A 22927-nucleotide genomic window follows, 5' to 3' on the forward strand; every position below is an offset into this window, starting at 1 on the left:
CTCTTGGATAGTTAACAATAAAAAAAAACCAAGCACAACACATATCGAAGCATATTTTTTTTACTGTTTTGTGTCATTAATTCTGAAGAAACCTTCACATTGTTTACAAGTTTTAAAAAATGGGTTTTTTTAAAATACATTCCAAAATGCATTTGGGGAACTCTAGTTATCTGATACTTAAGGAAGTGTAGAAATTTTACATTCTTTCACATATATAGCACTGCACCACGAACAATGATGGTGACATTTGTTATCTTCAAATTATTTCCTTTCATCAGCTTCCTTTTCCTCCTCTAAGTTAAAATAAAAGGATTTGTCATAGCCCATGAGATGGTTATAATCCTGAGGATTCGGGAAAAGCGTTGGATTAACAAGCATTGATTTAGTTTTAGCATAAAATGTTGTAAACATCTTGGTGATGTCAGGAATCTTTACATCTTTCTGATGGAAAACAGTCGCTTTTTCTGCCAAGATTGCATTGTATGTAATGGCTGTATATGTGTCCATTTCATCTTTATAATAGAGTCGAATCACATAGCCTTTTGTAAGTACATGCAAAGTAACCGGTGTTACAAACGTAAAAAATCCAATCAACCCATAAAACGCAGCTTGTATAACCAGACTTTCAAACCCAATACCAGTTTTGAGCATGATGTAGGGCATCATGAACAGGTTGAATACGCTGGTGGAGTAAGAGAAAAACTTCACACCTACATAAAACAAAACAAAACACAAAAAGGAACCAAAAGTTAATATTTATGAGTAGAATTTTCTCTTTAAGTACATAATGTTCTGCTACTATATATCAATGGTATTACTTGAACAGCTGAAGTAACTGAAAATCCACTTCCTTTTTTTTAAGCTCACAAAGAAACCATTTTAAGTTCAACCCTGTCTTGCCAGTGTTCTGGTTTGTTTATATGTTCATGTTGGGTTTATCAAAGCTGATAGCTGGCTCTATTTCTATGATGAAACCAGCCATTAGCTACTATGTAGCTAACTGACACCTATGAAGCTTTTACTTCACAGATAGGAAACTGATTTCAAAAGAAACTTGACTCCAGTCATGGACACACATAATGGTAATCATCACAGATATGACTGGGAATTTCTTCACCAACGACTAACGTTGACATTCAGTGTGAGTTACAAAGAAGCTCGCTTGGTCCCCCACCATGCATAACTTGACAAACCTAGGTTATTCCATATTAGCAAGTACTCCACAGCCATCCTGCATGCAGTCTGAAAAACAGTAGTCAGTGTTGTGGATTACCCACAGTCCTTATGCCACCATGAGAACCTGCAGTCTAAGATGCTTAACATACTAAGCCACACTTCCTCCTTCTTTAAGACACATTTCAAAAACCCGTATCAGAAAACATCCCATGGATTACTTTTCAACAGGTCTTTGTAACATTAACCAGTCAAAGATCAACAATGTCTCATTTCATCATATCTGTCTAGCTGGAAAGCATACAGAATGTAAATAGCAGGCACAGCTAGTCTTTCTTTGCTTCTGGGTCGGGTAATGCGCACTGAAGGCTGCAAGAGAAACAGAAGAAGGCTGTGGGGTTACAGAGGTGCACTGTACCTACAGAACTCCCTGCACACCTAAGTGTGGAAGAAAAAAGCAAGCATCATAACATTTTTTGCTGTACAGAGTATCCAGGTTTCAGTAGCATTGGAAAAGAGAACATTCAGCTTTATAACATTCCATTTTAAAGTTATTAAACACTACTAAATAAATACAAAAAGCAATACAACTCATTTCAATTCACATACCTAACACTGCCTTTGCCATATTTCCTTTATAAACTAATCTTCCATGTTCTGGGTGTTCATAAGGGGAGGATGTGCAGAGGCTGCGAAGAGCCACTCCTTGGAAAGATGCAACCTGAAGGACAAAAGCAGTATATGGCCAAGGAACATCAGTACCAATCTACACTTTATATATATACATACACACACATATATACACACACACACACACAAAGCTTCTCCTTGCCTTGAACCTATTCCCAGATCTTAAATTAGGGATTGACATTAGGTTATACTACAAAGCATGCCACAAACTCCAACTAGTATACTGCTTGGCTATTTAGTAATCTTCCATCTAGATATGCCAAATGGGCACTAAATATTTGCAATCCCACTGACGAATACTAAACTTGCAATCATTTTACGTAGGGCTTTGCAGGGAGACATTCACAGCCCCCGCGCTTGCCAGGTCTCCTTTTGATCTCTGGTATGCCCTGAGGGGAACCGCAGTTCCCTCCTTAGATTCGCATTTTTTCGAAGGAAAAAGCCGCGAATCCGAGGACCGCCGCCCTCCCTCCGGCCGGCTCCTCCTGGGGAGCGGGGACCGCGTCGCGTCGCCTCACCGCCACCCCCCCCCACACACACACAACCTGCTGGGCCCCAGCGGCGGCGGGCAGGGCCCCCCGGCGGCAGGCGGCCGGCAGCCCGCGGTGAGCGGCGCCCCGCAGCCAGGCGGAGGCGGAGGCGCGCCGGCAACCGGCAGCCCGCAGCAGCAGCAGCATGTCCGCCCGCGTCCTGTTGCACCCGGCGAAAGGAGAGCGGGCAGCGGTGCGCCAGGCGGCAGCCCCCGCCGCCCCGCAGCCCCGCGCTTTGGTTCCGCCCGCAGGAAGGGTCCGGCCTCATTCCACCGCGCCCCCGCCAGGCACCTGCCTGTAGCCTCCACCCGGCGACGCAGCATCCCGGCCCCGCGGGTGATGCGGTGGGTTTCTCAGACGGATCCCCGGTGATGCCACTGGCACTGCATTCGTAGGGGCATCTGGGCGCAGCAGGACCCGAGACCATACGCCCGCACAGTTAGGACCCGCGTGCAGCGAGTTTCTCACCCTGCCCGCCCCGGGCGCCGCCCGGTAAGACAGGCCCTCGGACGCCTCGAGTCCCGTCAGCCCCGAGGCAAGAAGCGCCACCCGGGCAACCCTCCCTCAACATCTCTCCCGAGCCGCTCCTAACATGGCGGACAGGCCCCGCTCCCCGGAACTACGCGCCCCAGCATGCATCACTCCCTGCCCGCACAGCATGCCGGGAGCCAGGCGCCGCACGCCTGCCAAGGACAGGGCGCGGGGGGAGCGCTCGCGCTGGGCCGGAAGTGACCCGTGACCTTACCGGAAGTTCTTGGGAGGCAGCTGGCCCGACACCGCGGGGGCCCTGCGAGCGGGGTGGAGGGAGCGGCGCTGACAAGTGAGTGGCCGTGGGGGCTAGCGCCGCGGGGGGTGGGAAGGCCCCGCTGCTGTCGTCGTCTGGGGGGGCTCGGCGGGTGGAAAATGGGGAAGGGGGACCCGCCGGGGCCTGCCCCTCGGAGGGAAGCGGCCCTCGCCCTCCGCGTCGCGCTCCGTGAGGCGGGGAGGGGGGAGGCGCTGGACGGGAGCTGGCCGCGGAGCGGGGAGACGTGGAGCGGCTGGGGGAGCGCGGGGAGCCGCCGGGAGGTGTGTGGAAGGGTGCGGTGCCAGGTCGGGGTTCCCCCGCCGGGACGGTGGCGAAGGGTGCGTTTTCCTCCTGTGAGTGCGGGATCGAAGTGGTCTCCTTGAAATCCAGGCGCCCCCAGGCAAGGAGCTTCCCGGAATGGTGTTCTAATTAAATGTCGCTCTTAAACTTTTTCCGCCACAAACGACGTTCACCCTCTTCCCACGCCAGGCCCTAGAGAGAGGGGAATAAGGCCGAAAGAATTTAGGATGCACCCCCAGGGGTTGTTATACCAAGGTGAGAAGTGCTGGTTAACGCGCTTTAGCTGTAATGGTCGACGAGTATAAGCAAAGCAAGGTTGACGGAAATGGTGATACACTTATCTGTAGTAAGAAAAAAAGCTTTTGAGTACTGTGTGTTCCTCAGAGGGAGATTCTGCTTTAACATAAAGGAGGAGCCTGAGTATTAGTAAGTTGCTGATGGTTTCATATATATGCCTGAAAAGGTGATGGGATGTTACCAGTTGACTCAGATGACCAGTTTAATCTTACACTATGTAATACTATGTGCAGAAATGTTAATAAAGATGTTTAATACTGTAGATTCTGAGTTAAGCTTTGCACTGTAGGGAGTCTGAGATAGCCATATGCCATTTGTTTACTTGAGTTTGCTGAAGATTGTTTGCAAAAGTTCAGTTTGGAAGCGAGCCAAAAAAAAGTAATAAATAGACAGAAGAGAGACCGTTAGAATAAGAATCACTTTGTGCACTTATTTCTGAATAATCCCTTATGTGTTCCAGTTTCCTCCTTTTGCTGTACTAAGGAGAAAAAAATATAATTGAGAGAGAAATAATGTTTATTAACCTAATAGTTACTTAGAAGGGGAGTAAGTGCTAATTAGTTTTTCTGTAATACGTTGGCTCCCATCTTTGCACATATGTAGTACACACCTTATACCTTGAGATCTGCCTCCTAATGTGTTTAAATTATGCCAATAACATTTTCACTAACATCTCTCATTAACATTGGGAGTTTTAAGATAATCTTTAGAAACCTTCTGCACTTAATCACTTAATTTTTTTCTTGTATCAGAGAAAGGTTGTTTGAGATTTCTTTTTTTATGCTAGAATGTGTGATGGTTTAGGTAGTCTTAATGTGAAGACGTAATACTGGTCGTGAGGAGATCCAGTTGATTCTCTGAAGTACCTTCTTCTGTCTCTCAACTTCTTATTTCTCTTTCTGATATATTTGTGTTCATGCTTCTGTCCCTTATGCTTTGTGTGGGGATAAATGAATATCCTTCCAAAGTATGCTTAGCTTTGTATGTTTTACTGTGTTTTAGCAATTCTCACGGTATATTACAAGAAACCCTTAAGTTTTGTTGTAAAAATATGGGGTTTGTCAGATTAAAATAAAGGAATTTTGATATATTTTGACAACTTTTCTTATACCTAGAAAGGTTCAAAGATTAATTATCTTCATTATGGGGTAATTTGCATAAGAGTACTTTTTGATGAATGCTTATAACAGTAGGGCAGAAATACATGCCCAACAAAATTTTGCATTGTACTAGCAGCTTTTTTCCCCCCTAATGGCAAAAGGTGTACAGTACAAGCTTTTGTATATTAGGAAGAAAACAGTAACAGCCCCCTGGCCATGGATTTTCTTTTGGGTTTCTTCCCCCCACCCCCTAAACTTCCTTGGGAATTACTGAAAAGGAAAATTTCCTTAGATAGAAAAAGAACATCTTATGTGAAATCCATATTAATAATCCATACACGATATCCTACCTCATCTACAGTTTATCTTAACTAGCATTCAGCTGTAGTATAATTTCCTGTCACACTTCTGTGTACCCCTGAACATTTAAATTTTAGTGCCCATAAGTATGTAATAGCGAATCAGCTGATTTGGAAATCGTGCTGTACCAGTTTACCCTCATGTTTTTTCTAAATATATGTCTATCCTTATTTTCATTATTTTTTTGATGCATACTACACAATGAATACTAAACTGAAGAGCAGTGTCATTTTTAAACAAGTTAGTGAATCAAGAGTAGGACTAGAATTTAGGACTGAACAGTAGGAGGCTATGGTTTTAACACACAACAGCCTTTGTTTACTGATAAACTCTTACTAAAATGTGACTCAGAAAACATCACATTTGGCTTCTAAACTAACCTAGGAATTGTGAAGGCATTTGTGTTATTTGCCCCATATTTTGCAAAAATTTATAGTGTAAATACAGAAATGTCACCAACTGAAGCATCGAAAGCCGTGTGTGCATTGCACAGCTAATGAGTTGGAAGCCATCTGAGTTTCCTTAAACCAGAATCTGAATTTTTAAAGTGTTTTCTGTGGGATCAGAGAATGAGAGTGCTTGAATTATTGCATAGGTTCAGTTTTCTTGTGGTAACCAGAATAAAGCAATGGGGTTTTGGAATCTGTACTGTGGTTGCATGTGTCCAGTTAAATTAGTGCGTATCCTTCGGGTCTATTCTGGTCTCATTGACATACAAGATGTACAAGGAAATGATATTCTGGAAATTGTGGAAGCTTGGGAGATGAACACACAGCTGTGGGAGTGAGGTGGGAGGGTGATGGATATGCTTTGGGGGTTTTTTTCTTGCATGTGGTGCTTAAGAGAAGCAGGAAAGAGATCAAACTAAATTCACTATACCATAGGATTTCTTCTTAGAGTTTTAAGGAGGAAATTGAGATATTTAAGTATGCTGGTTTATTTACCATGCCTTGTGTGGGTTAATTACCATGTTTTATGATGCTTTGCTCTATTCTGCCTTGTAGGTGTAAATATCCTAGCCAGTTGTAAAAGTTTTCAGTTCTGTAACATCTAATGAGAATTTTATACTTTCTGCAGCAAGAGCTTCCTTTTGAGATTGGCTAGAAAGTGTCTGTGCCAAATGTGCTAGTTTTAGTTGTATTCTCTGTCATTGATTAAGAAATGGCATGTCCTTTTTATGTAGTCTTTCTCTTGATGAATACAGTTTTTGCTCATCTCTTTTGTTTCTTTTTTTGTAGTTTGTGTTTGGTTTGTTTTTTAAAGAGGCAAGGCAGGAGAACAATAATGCCTAATATATGTGCTTTTTTGAGATTAAAGGCAGGGAGCTGAGCTACCTAATTGGTAAATGCCATATAAGTTTCTTGAAGCGGAAACGGAATCATGAATGTACTTCAACAGAAATTGGTGGTTCTTTGTAGGAGTCTGAAATAGTCAGGTCAGAAATACATAACAAAAAAGGCAAATGTTTGAGTGTCCAGAAAACTTGGATTGTTCTCTTCCCTACTGCTGCATTGGTGTAGTCTTGGTAAAACAAGACAGGCAGCTATAAAATCAGGAAAAGTAATTAAAATGTAGGTAGTTATCAGGCATCTTCAGAAATCACTTAACCTCTTTCTTCATGTTGTCTTGGCAAATGATGTAATTTCTATTTTTTTCGCTATAGAGAAGAAAAATAATAATGATATGTTTCACTATAAATAGTGTATTCAAAAATACACTGTAAGAAAAGAATTTCTGGTGAGAGAACATACTGGGTCACTAGACTTTTGTGTTTCTAACCTATTTTTTAAAGACTTAAGGACATGCAATTATCAATTTAAAAAAAAATTGTGCAGAAGTTTTCCCTCCCTACCTTTTACTGTATGAACAAGTGATAACTTCTGTGTGGCAGCGATTTCTACATCCTTCATCTGTCCTCTTTCTTTTCTGTGTGTGTTCTTTTTTTCTGGGTTTGGGGGATGTCAAACAGAAAATTGAGATTTTTATCAAAAATAAATAAAATACTGCATGTTTTCTGTGCCAGTTTTTCAGTGTATTTCTTCTGTTGTTCCCACTTATTTTTATGTCAGCTTATGAACCATTAAGATATTTGACTGAAAAAATAAGCTGTGGCTTGTGCAAGATCATGTTGATACTGGTAACATGAGTGTTGCTGTTGGGAAGAAGATGCTTTTCACAAAATAATAATTTTGAACTGCAGTGTGTTCTAATCTTCCCAAAGTGTCATGACATACTGAACATTTCTTGATCCAGAAGAGGAACCAATACATGCTAACAGGTTATTACTGGGGTGTTTTTTAGGTTTTTAAGGTTTCCCAGGTTGCTTGATTTTCTTTTCTTCTCTCCTTTTTTGTTGCATTGACTCTCTGAATTTTCAGTATTCTCTGCCATCCATATTTTGTCAGGAGTAAATCTGTACTCCTGACAGTATTTACAATTATCTTTTTAGATATTTTTTTTTTCCTGGAAATTGCTCATCTCAGAATAGAAGGTGAGTGAAACCAAACTCTATCCCTTGCTTACATGTCAATGGGTCATGTAATGGAACATACGATGTCTTTTTCTGAAAAGCAGGTAGACTTTCTCTATCTTTTACTTTTGACAATAGAGTGTTAGTTTTGTTCTATATTTGGAACCAAACTTGGATTCTGAAATAGCAGATTTTTTAATTTTTTTTTTTGTTTACGTTCATTTGTTGGACTTAAACTGAGGAATAATGTTGGCATACTTCTCCTTCTTGATGTTTATCCTTTTAATGAATTGTTATATTTATCTTAATTCCAATTGTATTTTGCTGAGCTAAGTGTGCAAGATTATTTTTCTTTTATGCAACAGGCTCTTTGGTAATATGAGTAGTTCCTTTCTGTAGTTCTTGTAATTAGAACTTTTTTCTTGAAAACAGGAATTTGGAATTGCATGTTGTATTCCATACAAGTTGTTGATCGTGTGCAGCAATGTTCGTATTTCCTATCTCTGTTGCAAAGAAAACCTTGATGTGCGTTTGCCTCTTCCCCTGCCTTTTCTTTTTCGCCCCTACAGAGCTGTATCAGTTTATAGTTGACCACAAAATGAGTATACTCCCAAGTGACAAGCCCTGACTACATGAAAGAAGCTTGTATGTGTCCCTAAGTGCAGGAATCTTGCATTGCGTATGAATTATTTTCATGTGACAGCTAGTATTTTACTTTTCAAGATGGGTCACTTGCGTGTGTGATACTCTGTGCCCCTTTTGGTGCAGTGCTTTCCACTTCTGTGGCATGTACATCTACCTATTCTTTCCTGGCAGCACTGTTTTAGAAGAAAAAAATATAATTTTTGGAGGAACTAGTAATGCTTTTCTAGTCCAGTTATTCCATGTTTACAATGTGGTACTGTATTCTTGCAGAAAGTTTCTTTCTCATTTTAACATTACCCTCTTACCACATTTCATTTAACCTCAGTTGATTAACTGAGTCCAGGTTGCATCTTGTTTGAGTTTCCTGTTCTCAAGAAAATGATTGATTCATTTTTTAGGTGTTGGATTAGTCAAGCATGTCCTAAGTCTGCTAATGCTTGCTGCATTTTTATCAGGTTTTCCTTTTTAATACAATTGAATTCAGACCACTGAGCCTGATCGTTTGTTGTTTTTTTTTTTTTTTTTCTTTAAGTGTTAACTACTGGTTTTTGTGTTTTTTCCTATCTAATCATATGATAGCACATTTCATGTGATTTTATTAAAATGCTCATTGTGATTTTTTTGAACAGCTGTAATGTTTTGGTGTAGACATTTTTTCAGTTCCTCAGCTTCATTGTATTAGCCTCTGCAAGTCATGCTTTTACCTTGAAAGTGTGAATATATTTGCATTCCCTCCAAGTAGCCTGTCTATCCCTGTATTTAGTGGCATTGTTTTGTAAACCAAGGCACATTTTATAGTCACCAGTACATCTACAAAATGGTATCGCTTCTTCTGTGTGGGTTTTTTTTTTAATTATTATTTATAAATCAGAAGCGGTTTCACTGCTCTCTTGGAATGTAGGGAAGGGTTTTGTGGCTACAGAAAGAGGTGGCAAAAGTGATCCTCTTCTGCAAAGTAGAGGTAAATAATGTAAGCTATCCCTTCAGTTCCTGAGCAACAGGTACTCTCCAATACAGTGCTTAATTTCCATTTACAAACTGTTGAAATACAATGAAGGGTTTTGTCAGTGTTGTGCTACAACTGTTCCAGCACCCAAATAATTACCTTGGATGAGTTCCTGGAATTACTGAAAACGGCAAAGGCATTTAACACTTGATTTAAGGTATCTCTATGACAGTGTACACAGCTTAACTCTCAAAGGGCATCTTGAATGTGCCTTATACTCAGGAACTTTTCACCTGCAAGAGTACAGGTGAAGGTGTTTCTTATACCTGTGGGGAAGGAAGATATTTTATAAGATATTTCTGTACACTAAGTATCATTTTCAAAGACAACAATGTAAGTGGGGGCTGCTTTTTGCTCAGTCCTCCACAGGCAACTAAAACCCATCGGTTATGCATGTAGTTTGATTAAGTATACATAACAAAGTGCCTTCTTGTGAAAGCTTGATGAAACATTTAGACTTTTTCATATTTGTAGCTATGAAAAAAGGGAGATAGAACAAATCAGCACCAAAGTGCTGTTGAGAAGTGAAGCTACTGGCAATAGTGAAGAGCTGTATTTTCTGAAGAGATGCAGAGATCTCTGTAAAACTTCCTGCAGATCTTGCAGCTCCCTCCCCAACTTGCTTGCTTTTCTTGCTGAGCTTTTACTAGACAGAGAGAAGGGAGGGGATGGTGGGAGTGGTCTCTTCTGTTTTTTTACACCTCCCTCTCTGGAGTCCTTTTCTAGTGAGTAATTGCAGTTCATGCCTCTTGTTCTTTCTTTGTTTTTGAAGCAACAACATGGATTTTCAGAATTCTTAACAGTCTCTTTGCTGCCCCTGACCCCGTATATCGGCTGGAAAGCCACCCAGAATCACTGGTGCTCTTTTCTTGAACCTGTGGGCACACAACAGTAGTTCATTGATTTGTACCCGGTTAATGTTTGGAGAGTAGCTGTCGATGTGAAAGGAATTTCAGGGCAGCAGATACGTGGGTGGAATCTCTCTTCTGAAGTTTTCTCTTCCACAACAGAGATGCAGTTCAGCATAAAGAAATATATGCTGTATCTGAACGCATCAGATTTGTTTTGCAAATAAGTGCTTCCATTTCTCTAACTCTTTGGATTCATTTACAAGGTGAAACATGCATGCAGCAAGCTGGATGTCAGTTTATAAGCTGTGGAAGCTCCTGGTTAACTTACCATGTGAATACCTACATTAAATGTTTGAAGTGGATTCCCTAAATGACGGTGGCTGTATCAGGAACTGTCAATCTTTTGGGAAGGACAGGTTGAAGGCCAGGTATTCAGCATACGCTGATTAGACTGATCCCTGAGCCTTCTCTTCTCCAGCCTAAACAACCCCAGTTCTCCCAGCCTCTCCCCATATGACAGGTGCTGCTATCCCTTGTTCATCTCTGTGGCCCTATGCAGGATTCAGTTCATTTTGGAATGTACTGGGGAGTCCAGAGCTGGACCCAGCACTGCAGACATGTCCTACTAGTGCTGAGTGGAGGGGCAGGATCCCCTGCCTCAGCCTGCTGGCAACACTCCTAATAGAGCCCAGGGTGTTGTTGGCCGCCTTTGTTGCAAGGGTACATTGCTGGCTTGTGTCCAATGTGGTGTCCGTCAGCACCCCCAGGTCTTTCTGCAAAGGTGCTTTCCAGGTGGTCAGCCTCCAGATGGTACTGGTGCCTGGGGTAATTCTTCTGAAGGTGCAAGGGTTTGCATTTGCCTTTGATGAACTTTACAGGTTTCCTCTTGGCCCCTTTCTCCAGCTTGTAAAGGTCCCTGTGAATGACAGGCCAGCCACTCATCTATTCACAGCATAGTGGACTGTTCTCAGACTTTATTTTTCTTTTCTTTTTCCCTGTAGACAAACCACTAAATCTCTGAAGTGCCTTTTGCAGTGTGGCAAGATTTGTTTTCTTTACCTCCCCGATACCATAGCATGGATGGTGTCCACAGTGATAAAAATTGTGAGGCTCTTGAAATAACTCTGGCTTTATAGTCAAGGGTCTTCAAAAAGCTTAGGGGAACAACTTCTTTACAAACTACGATAAAATTTAGAGTTTCTTGAATATTGTAGGGGATCTCCGGACAGCAAAGATATGTTTTAAAAAGTAGTATTTTCAGAATGTAATGCTCATCAACTTGCATGGTGTATTATCATATTCTTTTCTGAAGAGCATTTATGATAACATAAAGGCTAATAACTAAAGCTGACTTTAAGAAATTGTACTGCTGACTGAAAATACTGCCTCTTGTGTTTTTTCAGACACTCCTATTGCAAAAGCTGCTGTTGAAAAGAAACAATTTTTTTAATAAGAAGAGAATGGGTAAGTTCATCTTAGAGTTTGGATTCTTTTGTTTCCTATAATGTGAAGCATTTTCTCTCCTACATGAGTAGAGGAGGTAGATTGGAAGACTTTAAATGTTGATCTTGTCACTGTTGTAGCTTTAAAAGTTAATGGAACTTCATACAAATGTTTTTTAGGAGGACTTTCTCAAGTGACTGTTGATTTGTTGAAAGACTTGTTCAGAGTGCATTTATCTAACAATAAATTTCACTTGCTTAATATGCATAGTGCTGAAAATGTACAGACTAAACCAGGATGCCTTTAGGCTTTTACAGCCCTAAACTTTTAGACAGTGGACAGGAAAATTTTACTATGTACTGTTTTAAATATTTTTGTTTGTTAACTAAGGTCAGCCTTTTGATTTCTGGTTAAGATCATAATAATGACTGATTTCTGATAAATAGCATTGTATGTATGATCTGACAAAATGTATCTGCCTCTACAAATGACTGATTTATGAAATGTGATTGGACAGGTTCTGGTTTTATCTATACTATTTCTGAATGTATTCTAGCATGTTTGGCACTGGCACTGCTTTGTCAGAATTGGCAATAACTACATGGTAACTAAGATACTGCAAGGTACTTATTCTAAGATAATTAATATAATTTCTATTCTTTGTTTTTTCAGAAGGAGAAACAATACTAACAATCAAATGTCAAGTTTGTAGTCTAAACCTGTTTCATCTTCCATACTTCAGCATACAGTCACGAAATACTGGCAGTATATTACTTTTCTAGAAGTGTACAGATATGTTTCCAAGCTGAAAGAACTTCCAGGAGTTTCATTTTTAACTTTCTGTCCAGATTAATACTGTTTTGAAAATCAAATTCTATATGCAGTGTCAAATTCAAGCATTTTTTAATAGAATTCTAGCAATGCTTGCTATATTAGTCCCTCAGAAAATCCAGTATTTGAAAGAAGGCATTTACTTTCCAGTTTGAATTTGATAGGATTGCATATTTAGTGGGGTGGGTGGTGGGTTTTTTCCATTTTTCAGAAATATTTTAATACTGGCACAGTCTTTATTACTTGAGAGTTTACAAGAACATAACAACCAGCTACAGAGACAGTCTCCTCTGTGTGTTGGTGTCCTATAGCGTGCGCACTGTGCAGGCACAAAGTAGTCAGTGGTTCCTACCCCAGAGAGCATGCTGTTGAAACTAAGGCAGGTGCAGGGTGGAGAAACTGGTAAGTTCTGGAGAAATGAAGCAGAGTGAATATATAGTGAGACAAAAAGGAAACTGGAAAAGCACAGTCAAAACTGCTGTGGGGAGGATTTCCAGATTTTCTTGGTTTTAGTGCTTTTGCACTTTCCCTGTTTTCCACCAAAGGTCACAACATGGGTGTGCGCAAACTGTACAGTTCTGGGTCTGGCTGGGCAATGGGGGACGATGACTCTTACTTCATGTCATTTCTTCAGTACAGGAATACTGACTGCTTTTATTCTTATCTGTGTTTCAAGCTGTGCTTTTTTTTCCCTTGCAGTCTACTTTTAAATATTAAATATGTATTTAGATAAGCTCTAGTAAAGTACTAGTATGATAAACAGGGCAGTAGCCTTATGGAGGGAAGCAGTAGTGTGTTCAATTCAATTGAGAATGTCTAAAGGAAAATTTCATCCCTATGTAGATTGTAGAAATCATGTCAGAATTTGGCAGAGAAGAGATGTTAATAAAAAATTCCTACTTTTGCAAAAATGTTTACTCTAAAACAGATTTCTGAGCACTTTGGAGTCATCTTCAAATATGCAAAATGCTTTTGTCTTCTGGTTTTATTGGGTTCTTTGGTCTGCAGACATAGTCATAGAAGAGACTGCAGCTTGCATTCTTAGCGGTGTGAATCAGTCATTGTGTTCTGAAACTGTCAAATCTGTTTTCCTTTATAGATGGAGAAGAGAAAACATACGGTGGGTGTGAGGGCCCAGATGCTATGTATGTGAAGTTAATATCCTCTGATGGCCATGAGTTCATTGTAAAAAGAGAGCATGCATTAACATCAGGAACAATAAAAGCTATGTTGAGTGGACCAGGTAGGTACAAAAGATTTAGTACATTCATGTCCTTTACTTTCACATTCGGACAGTTTGAATTTATATCATGCAGTAAGAGAAAGTTGGAATAAATGATAGCCTTTCAAGATCCTGCCTAGTTCCTGTTTCCAGTGGTATTGTGCTACCAGTCATATAACTGGACTCTGTCTGCTTAGGACAGTTAGTGATCTTAGTGTCATTACTACTAGCTTCGCATGGTATGAGAAGTTGAGGGTATTAGGTGAAATGTATAGCTGTCAAGTTCAAAACAAAAACAAGAGTTGGTACTTCTTGGTTGCCACCTCCATGGTGGAACTTAAGAGTATTCTGTACTGGGTCTAGCTGGTGTGGACTTAATTTTCTTCATAACAGTTCATATGGTTCTGTGTTCTAGATTTGTGATCAAAACAAAGTGGATAACAATGCTTTAGCTATTCCTGAATGCTTGCACAATGTCTAGGCCTTCATTGCTCCTCACTGGTCCCCCCTCCCAGTGAATAAATAGGGGGGTGTATGAGAGGTTGGGAGGGAACATGACCAGGCAGATGACCCAAACAACCATGCCATATAATGTCATGCTCAGAAGTAAAAAAGAAGAGTGGTTTAGGGAGGTTAGCCATCTTTTGCTTGGAACTGGCTGAGTATCAGTCTACCCATGGGAGGTGGCGAGTGATTACCTTTGCATCAGTAGTTTTGTTTCCTTTCTCTTCCACTTGTCTTTCTCTTATTAAACGATTTTTTATCTCAATCCATGAGTTTTCTTGCTTTTACTCTTCCTTTCCTCTTCCCTTGTTCACTGCATGAGGAAGTGAGCAGGTGGCTGTGTGGTGCGTAGCCGCCTACTGGGGTTTAGGCCACGACATGTTCACAAGACCCTAGAGCAAGGAGTTTCTGAGCTCAATGACAAAAGTTAGCTTAAGTTTGAGATGGGGGTAGATAATCTTACAGATGGAATGAACCTTATGTGTTACTGCATATGTAAGACTACCTCTGGTTTGAGAAGTGTCTAATTCTTAAAAGACCGAAAGGGTGGAGGAGAGAACAGGAAGAAGTTAATGTGTGTGCTTTCCCTCTTCCATACCCTTATCCTGTATGTTTAACTTCAGTCACTTGGGCAGTAGGCTACATAGAGCCCTGGTTTAAGTATGGTCGTTCTTACGTTCTCCTTTGGATTCTGGCAAGGGGGATTACTGAAGAGATCCATTTGCTTAGCATATTTTTAAATTACTTTGTAATAGTTGGGCAAACTGAACAATTAAAATTCTCAGCTTATTGTTCTGCTAAATGTCACTGTAATGGTTGCATTGACAAGAATGTAGCAGGTCTGTGTCTGATCCACTCTGTATCAGCCTTCCAGCCACGTAAGGGGAAGAGTAGTTACAAGACCTGCTCTGAACTTGTTCCACAAACAATGTCAAGGAATAAAAGGCGAAGTACCCTGCTTAGAGGGCTAGAAACCTGACTCTGTAAGGGCATCAGCATTCAAGAATATTTTCTATAAAAACTAGCAAGATAAATGGGTTCACAAGGAAAAGTTCTCTTGCTGTCTACTTCAGTAGGTCGTAATTTCACTGCGATGTAAGCATTCTCTATTTCAGTACTGTGACATTGCCAATATGCTAATGTTTCTTCTGTTGCTTCCTACTGTTCCTGTACTAGAATTCAAGCCAGATTGGCTTCAGTACATGCAGATATTTCTACATAAATGTGTAGACATTACTAAATAGGGACTCCTATAGAAATAGTGGGAACCAAACATTCCAAGTGTCCCATAAATATGGAGTATGTGTTATTGGGTTTTGTATTGTCTTTCAACTCTAATGAGTTGAAACTTTGTGTCTTTCAATGTCTTTCAACTTAATGAGTTGAAAGTCCAGAGAAATGAGAAAGAGGGACAAAGATAACAGTAGAAAGGCTGTGGAACTAACCACAGGATGACTTCCAATCATCCATATTTCATGCCTAAAGGCACTATAGAAAACTAATGTCAAATGTACTTGTATTTTGAGGTTTGAGCTTTGGATAAATTCTTCAATATTTAATAGGGGTAAAGTTGGACTGTATGTAAGCTTTCCTCTAGTACAACTAGGGCGTCCCTCTCCCTCCTGCCTGCCTGTTTTCACAGCTCATCAGATTAATGTTTCATTGATGTTTCAACCCTCTGTCAAATCTACCTGAAACTGACTTGGGAAATCCAAAACTAGGGTGGTCACAGAAGGGACTACTGCTAAGTGTGCATATGTAGATATGGAACATCTATAAACCGTTTTTTTCTTGGATAAGACAGCTAGAAATTTGGATTGGTACCTTTTTTTTAAAGCGTTGCTGTGACATTTAGAGCTGGGCACACTACAACTTTAGAGCACCTATCAAGCAAGCATCAGAATTAAACCTACATTTCTGGTGTAGTTGTTCAGAATATTGTTAGTGGGCTGCAGCCAAAGTAAACATTTTGTAACAGGGGAATCTTAATATTCTTGGGGGTTGTGAATGTGGCACATTGTGCTCTGCACTGCAGAATCTAATACTCGGGAATATGGGATTTAGGCAAGTCTATTTAGAGTGTGTTGTATTAGTATGGTAAAATGTTTCATTTTGCAGTGAATTGAGATTCTGACTTTTGGTTTGGTGTTCTGTGTTTTCTCGTGTTTGTTTTTTCTACAGGACAGTTTGCAGAAAATGAAACAAATGAGGTGAATTTTAGAGAGATCCCATCCCATGTCCTATCCAAAGTATGCATGTATTTTACCTACAAGGTCCGCTATACTAACAGCTCTACGGAGATTCCTGAATTCCCAATTGCACCTGAAATTGCACTGGAACTTCTGATGGCTGCAAACTTCTTAGATTGTTAAATAAAATAAATTATAATAAAAAATGTAAAACTTTTTCCAGTATTTAATACATGTAGTTCAGTTAGTAACTTTTTTCAGATAGCATGTTGCGTGTGTGCTGTTGAGAACTGTAAAGTTCACTGCAGAGGCAATTGCCTTCAGTCCTTTTGCATATAGCAATCATTCAGTTGAAGTTTGTTTTGCTGCTTACACAAATAAGGACCTTTTCACAAACTTGAGACAAATAAACAGATATGCCAATTAGTAGATGGCTATGCCTTATCCTTTAGGTGTGGTAGAACTTTCCTTTAATACAATGACCATAGAAAATACTGGAGTTTAGTCTAATGCTCTCTAAAATGTAATTATAGTTAAATACGAGTAGCTGTTTAGGATTTCTAATTTTCTCTTATTGTTAAAGTTTCTAAACATCTGAACTTAATCTCCTTTGTAAGATAGCTGTCCTTTAGCATAGTTAATACTAACTAGATTAGAAGTGCCCTCCCTAAGGTTTGTATACTGAGAGCAATATTCCATTTAGGTTGAAAGTGGAATATGTAGGAGAATGCCTAAGGCTTTTAATTTAAATCATAGTATAGACGTGTAACAGTGTACTTGATACATTTTTCTTTTATAATCTAAATTTTTCCCATTAGTAGTTACAGTTAAGTCACTTGTCTGCACAGTAAAACTGTGATCCTACTGACAGTGGCTTTTAAGGGGAAAAATAATTGTTACAATCTGTGTATATTATCTTCTATATAACATATAAAGTTATTCATAATGTACTGTCACTTGACCCGATATGGTTTTTATATGGTTTCAGTTATGGTTTATTTCCATTGTTGTGATTGGTTATGTAAAGTCTGTATTTAATCTTTAGAGGGGTAGTCATATAAATTTTGTAACATAGCAACTGAAAAGACAGCAGTTATCCTATCTTTTATCTCTTCCTCGACCTCTCCCTTGTCCACAGAAAAAGACCGTGAAAGGTGGAGGTCTTTTATATTTGGAGGAAAGGGCATTAAGCAGATGTTTAAGGAGCTGTTTTATAAATTTCATAGGTGTTTCCAATGTTTTTACAAATATTTTAGGGGAAAAGGATTGGCAAGCCGCTGAGTGACATATTACTAGAGTGGAACACATCATCTCTGGGTAGTTCCTGCCGGTAGTTGCCTATGCTATCAGTTCTTTGTTCAAAACAAGTTTCCATAAAGAAAAAAAACAACAAAACACCAAAAACTTGAGACAAGAAGTTGCTTTTGGTTCAGCTGCAGCCTGAAGAACCCTTCTGCCAAAATCATTTGTAAATGAGAATAAATCTAGTGCATCATAAAAAATGATGCAAGAACAATGTAGTTAGCATTTCCATCAGCTGCCACTGCTTCAGCTTTGTTTTGATCAAGAAGTGGTTTGGTCTTTCATGGAAAAATCCCATTGACAGATGGTGGGACCTCTATTGATGTATTGACTCATGGTGAATTTAGAGGGCTGAAACTCTCCTCTAAACCTGTTTGCCAACAGAAATACAACTTTGAAGAGATTTTTCTTGGGGAAAAACCTAGTAACTTACATAGACTATGCAGTCTGCCCGTGGAGGAGTTCAGTCCCGACAAATGAAATTTTACTCTGGGCTTCAACAATGCTTGATAGACAAGCTGATATTTGTTGATGTGTTGATAGATTAGCTGACATTTATTCACATCACATACTTTGGCACAATTTATTGTGTTTAATGTGGGGATGTTTAAGACTAGATTGGTTTTGCACGATAAAGCTGAAGTGCATTGCAAGGTGATTGTCTGAAAACCTGTCTTTAAAGTGCTCTGGTTAGTGCTGTTAGTAGTAACTGATTGTCAAGAGCACTAAAAAGGTAAACATAAACCAGAGATACCCTGCTATGCTGCTTTTGTTAGAGCCACTAGGAATACCCTAAAAGGTCAAGTAATACTGACATGGATATTTTAGTCCCAGCTACATTTCAGTCTGAGTGTCTTAAGTTCTTTGGCCATTTTTAATAGTCTTGAGGTTAATGACTTGAAGTTGAAAATTAGTTTAAAATGGAAGTTAGAAGGATGTAATTTTTTTTAATTTTCATTCTGCACCACCACCGCCCCTTTTAAGCATTCCAGAACAATGTCCTGTTAAAATACATTGCATTTTATGATACAATACTTCAGCAGTAAGGTAAAATAGTTGATTTAGTTCTGAATAATAATTTTGTTGGTTTTTCTTCAGCTTAATGTATCATACAGTAGCTTTGAACACTCAGGAAATGCAGTAGTGTCCTAGAGCACACTATTGCAAAACCACTGGCTGTTAAAACTAACCCAATTTCTAAGGGGGAGGGGGGCAGAGGGAATTAGTGCAATTTCATGATAGTACATGGGTATGCTATTATCAGACAATTGGAAACTTACCACGCTTAACCCCTGAGTTCTAAATAAATTTCAAGATTGAAAATTTTTAAACCTGTGTTTCTGTTGATTTATGATTTCTCAGAGGAAGTATTCCTACATAGCAGCATAATTTTCATGGTTCTGTGGTGAGCAAATTGCTAATAAGTATTCAGGTAGTAGGTTGTGAAACTGCGTATATAAAATTAAAGGTTTTTTTTTTCACAGCACTGAAGAATTTAATAGATTTAAAGTATTTTGTTGTCTTTGTGCTCCTCTGAGTTACAAGTATGCACAATTCTCAGAAACAACCCGGTACTAAAAAAGGATGGTATTTCTGAACAGCCTTGAAGAAGATATTTTTGAAGACTTCAAGTGTCCATAATACTCTTTATTACTTAGTAAGCTAGTCCTGTATCTGATGGTTCAAATTTTGAACAGAATCACTAATGTAGCGATAAAAACTTCCAGATTCTTCACTAACTATGCAATGAGAAGAGTCCTGCTGGGTTATGGTATTTCATCATTTGAGCATGTATAAGATGCTGAAGAAGTCTCTGATGGTCTCCAACATGAAATGGTCTGTGCATCTGGAATGATCAGAGCTCCATTCCGCAAGACATTAAATTCTTTTTTTTTTGTTTTGAGGTCAAAGAGAGGAGGATTCACCATCAAGATTCACCATGCCATTACATTCAACAGCTGTGTTGAACATGATGTCTAAAAGGCATTTCATACTTAACACTACTAAGTGTGGAAATCTGGTTACTTCTGTCTGCGTTTGTTGTGTATATCATAATTCACAGGCCTAAGTTGCAGCAGTGGCTGTGTTTTTCACCCTTTCTTGTTTTCACTTTTCCTGTTGAAAGGGGTTTCCCAACACCTGCCTGAATCTGTTTGTTTTATGTGCTATGTAAAGTGGACAAGGAAATTAACTGTGCAGGTAAGTTCTTTTCAGTCCATGTTTTGTGTCCCCAGTTTTAATTATTTTGTTGTGTCAAATGTTGCAGTATAATTTGAGAGAGTAACAGCTGCAGAGTCAACAAAAGCAGAGTGTTAAGTGTGTAGGTACTAACAAGAAATAGCAGCTTTTCTAGCTGAAAACTAAGGGTGGAGACTGTGGTATAAACTTAATTTCAACAACGAAATGGGAGAAAAATAGCAGGAACTTATTATTTTAAGACTGAGTGGATTTGGAAATGAAACTATTATGCTGTTTTTTAAAGACAGGCCAAAGCTTTGCAATTAGCAAAAAAGGCATTAGGTAGTTTTTCTCATGGAAAAAAGTCAACTTTGAAGGATTTTTTGACAAATAATAAACTGGATTGGAATTGGATTTCTTTTTAAATGTAGCTTATTAGGTGGCAATTTTATTGGAAGATACCAATGCTGTGAGCTCGATGTGTTGAATGATTGGAAGAGCTAAAGAAGAGCACATGGTAGATTTGTGATTATCAGCCACCTGTGAGGCTTGTTCGAGTGTCATCACTAGGGCAGCATGAAGAAAAGAATGGTGGGGTTTTTTATCAGTTCAAATTTTAACAAGTGTTATGTGTCATGAAATAAAGCGTTGAGTATGTTACATCTAAAACATAGGTTATGGTGCAATCTCCTATGGGAGAAAGGTCACTGAGATAAAAAAAAGATAAAGAAGATACTTCTCTTTGTCATTGCTATGTTTTGTGTTTACAGAGTACAGGATTTCCCTCCCACACTATGTGGGAGGAGAATCAGAGATGCAAGATCACGGTTGTTCTTTGGACAGTTTTCAGGATGTTAATCATGTAATATTTTGTTGCCTCACTTGTTCAAGGTAGAACTGGAAAACTAAGTTAAAATTGCTGCTGAAATACATACTGTCTTGTAGGTTGGTGCAAGTAACAACTTAAGAACTTTTAGATAAATTAAAATTTTACCATACAGTGCTAAAGTTACTGCTTTTGGGGATAGTTTTGAGATGAGTTTTATGGGAATACAGGCATGGATTAATGCTACTCATCTATTTGTTGCCCATTTCTTTCCTCAATTACAAGTTACTTTGAAGTTCTAAAACCAAATACTGTTAATTCCTTTATGATTAATTCAAATTCAAAACAGTCTCTTCAGATGAGAATTCATAGCTAAGGCTTTTCTTCCCATGAAAAAAATACTACTGGTATTCTATTTGCACTTAATAATAGAAAAGCTTTATCTCCAAAATCACCACCATACAAAACCATAAGTAATACATGACTCATGTTTTAGGTTGCTATAAATTTTTGTTACTCTGTAGTAAAACAATGGGATGCTTGTTATGCAGGTTAATTTAATTCACTCTTACATAAATAGTTCTCATTTTTGGTTACCTAGAATCTAAATGCATTTGGCACAAAGGATTTGATTTTTTTATACAGGGAAGCACTTAAATAATGAAAAATATTTGACTTTTAATAAACAACTATGACTTAACAAGAGAACTATCTGAAAACATTTAGCTGAAATAGTTAAGTAACTGCTCATCCACTGTGTTTACATGACATAGCTTTGTTTCACTGTAGACATATCCTACATGAAGTCTTGTCTTTCCCAAGGGACATTAAATAAATGCAAATCAACAGGCTGGACCAATGTTGTTGGGGTGTACAGGCCTGCAAAATCACTTTCTGCAAGTTCTGTAAGTAGTGTGCAGGGTCCGGTGATGGCAGTAAGCAGTCTGATGTGTGCGTTTGTAGGATTTGCTTCTCATCCCTCAGGAGCTGTGATAGAAGCTTACTGCACAGCTGTATGTTTACCCGAGAAGCCTCTTCTCCAGCAATTTTATCTTGCTTCTAGGCTAGCAAGACAGCTACTTAATTTTTTTAATTCCTTATCAGTATCATCTTCATTGATTATGAAGTCAGAGTCCCTTCTGTGTATTCCTAATAACAAAAGCAACCAGGTATTCACTTGGGGGCTTCCCTGAGAAGCCTTCAGTTCAGTCTTTATAGGTAAAATAAAATTACTAAATGATAATTATATTTGAATCTTACTGGTATTATCACTGAGCAGCATTGGAACCATTGTATTTGTTAGACACAGTAATCTGCCTGCTCACATGGGCTCTGGAAACGGATGTGTTTGGTGTGGAAGAACTTTTATTATATTTATTATTTAATTATATATATCACCTTATAAGGTTATATATAAGATTATATAACCTTGCATTTTTTAATGCATTCATCTGTTTAATGGAGTATAGCTCCTACACAATCCTCATTATTTTATTTTTTTTACAGTTTTTATAAGTATTTATCTTTACAACATTTAAAAGAGTGAGAAGACTACTGGCACCAAAACCCGTGGCTTGACAATTACTACAAATCTGTAATTATGGCATACTACTGAAACAGGCAATTCCACTCCCTTCCCTAGGCACGCCCTCCTCCTTCCCCTGCAGTAACTGTAACAACTGAGTCCCCATATAGTAAGACAGAATCTGATCTGTTGGAAAATTATTTTGGTGGTTTAGTCTTCCTATGATAAGGTGAAAGCCACAGATCAGCCACTGGCTGCAAAACTGTGGTCCTATACAAGAGAAGAAATGGAAGCATACAACATCTGAGAACAAGATTACTCTCTTCTGCAGGCATTGCACTTGCAGTGGATCAGGAATAAGGTGAAACTTTTCTTTCCCCTCCTTTCATCCCTTTGAAATGCCTGGGGTGGAAGTGGAAATATGCCTGTTACTATTCAGAACTAATATGAAAATAGTCTATGCCATTGATGGAAGACCTACATCATCACTAAGGAATAAAACAATAAAATCTCCAGAGCTTAAAGACATCTTGGAAATGTAGGGTATTTTTAATTTTTAGCTATGTGTGCAATTTACTACTTTTATATTCTTGATATAATCTTGTCTTGGTTTGATTCTACATCTTTAGATGGTGTTTTCTGCAGGTGCATCAAGCTTGTGTTTATCAAAAGTTCTCCATTCCACAGACTTTTTGAACTCA

The 22927-nt window shown here is 39.1% G+C and overlaps 2 protein-coding genes across 4 annotated transcripts; one reads left to right on the forward strand and one right to left on the reverse strand.

Annotated features, from left to right (window-relative positions):
* Positions 1 to 44: 44 nt before the first annotated feature.
* On the reverse strand, positions 45 to 2971 carry TMEM70 (transmembrane protein 70). 2 transcript variants are annotated; one of them, XM_080381453.1, is made up of 3 exons: positions 2689 to 2971; positions 1783 to 1894; positions 45 to 710 (listed from the first exon to the last, which is right to left on the reverse strand). In XM_080381453.1, the coding sequence occupies exons 1-3, from the start codon at positions 2818 to 2820 to the stop codon at positions 262 to 264; spliced, it is 693 nt and encodes a 230-aa protein (XP_080237579.1). In that variant the 5' UTR covers positions 2821 to 2971; the 3' UTR covers positions 45 to 261. The 2 variants fall into 2 exon arrangements, with proteins under 2 accessions (XP_080237579.1, XP_080237578.1); XM_080381452.1 differs by lacking the exon at positions 2689 to 2971 and adding an exon at positions 2409 to 2612.
* Positions 2972 to 3076: 105 nt separating this feature from the next.
* Positions 3077 to 17790, forward strand: ELOC (elongin C). Of its 2 annotated transcripts, XM_080381458.1 has the most exons (5): positions 3147 to 3213; positions 3667 to 3732; positions 11610 to 11670; positions 13580 to 13723; positions 16388 to 17790. In XM_080381458.1, exons 3-5 carry the CDS (start codon positions 11667 to 11669, stop codon positions 16576 to 16578), a joined length of 339 nt encoding a protein of 112 aa, XP_080237584.1. In that variant the 5' UTR covers positions 3147 to 3213; positions 3667 to 3732; positions 11610 to 11666; the 3' UTR covers positions 16579 to 17790. The 2 variants fall into 2 exon arrangements, with proteins under 2 accessions (XP_080237583.1, XP_080237584.1); XM_080381457.1 differs by lacking the exon at positions 3667 to 3732 and having other exon boundaries at positions 3077 to 3213.
* The last annotated feature ends 5137 nt before the right edge of the window (positions 17791 to 22927 follow it).

Source organism: Falco punctatus (assembly GCF_963210335.1).
Source record: "Falco punctatus genome assembly, chromosome: 3".
Lineage (NCBI taxonomy): Eukaryota > Metazoa > Chordata > Aves > Falconiformes > Falconidae > Falco > Falco punctatus.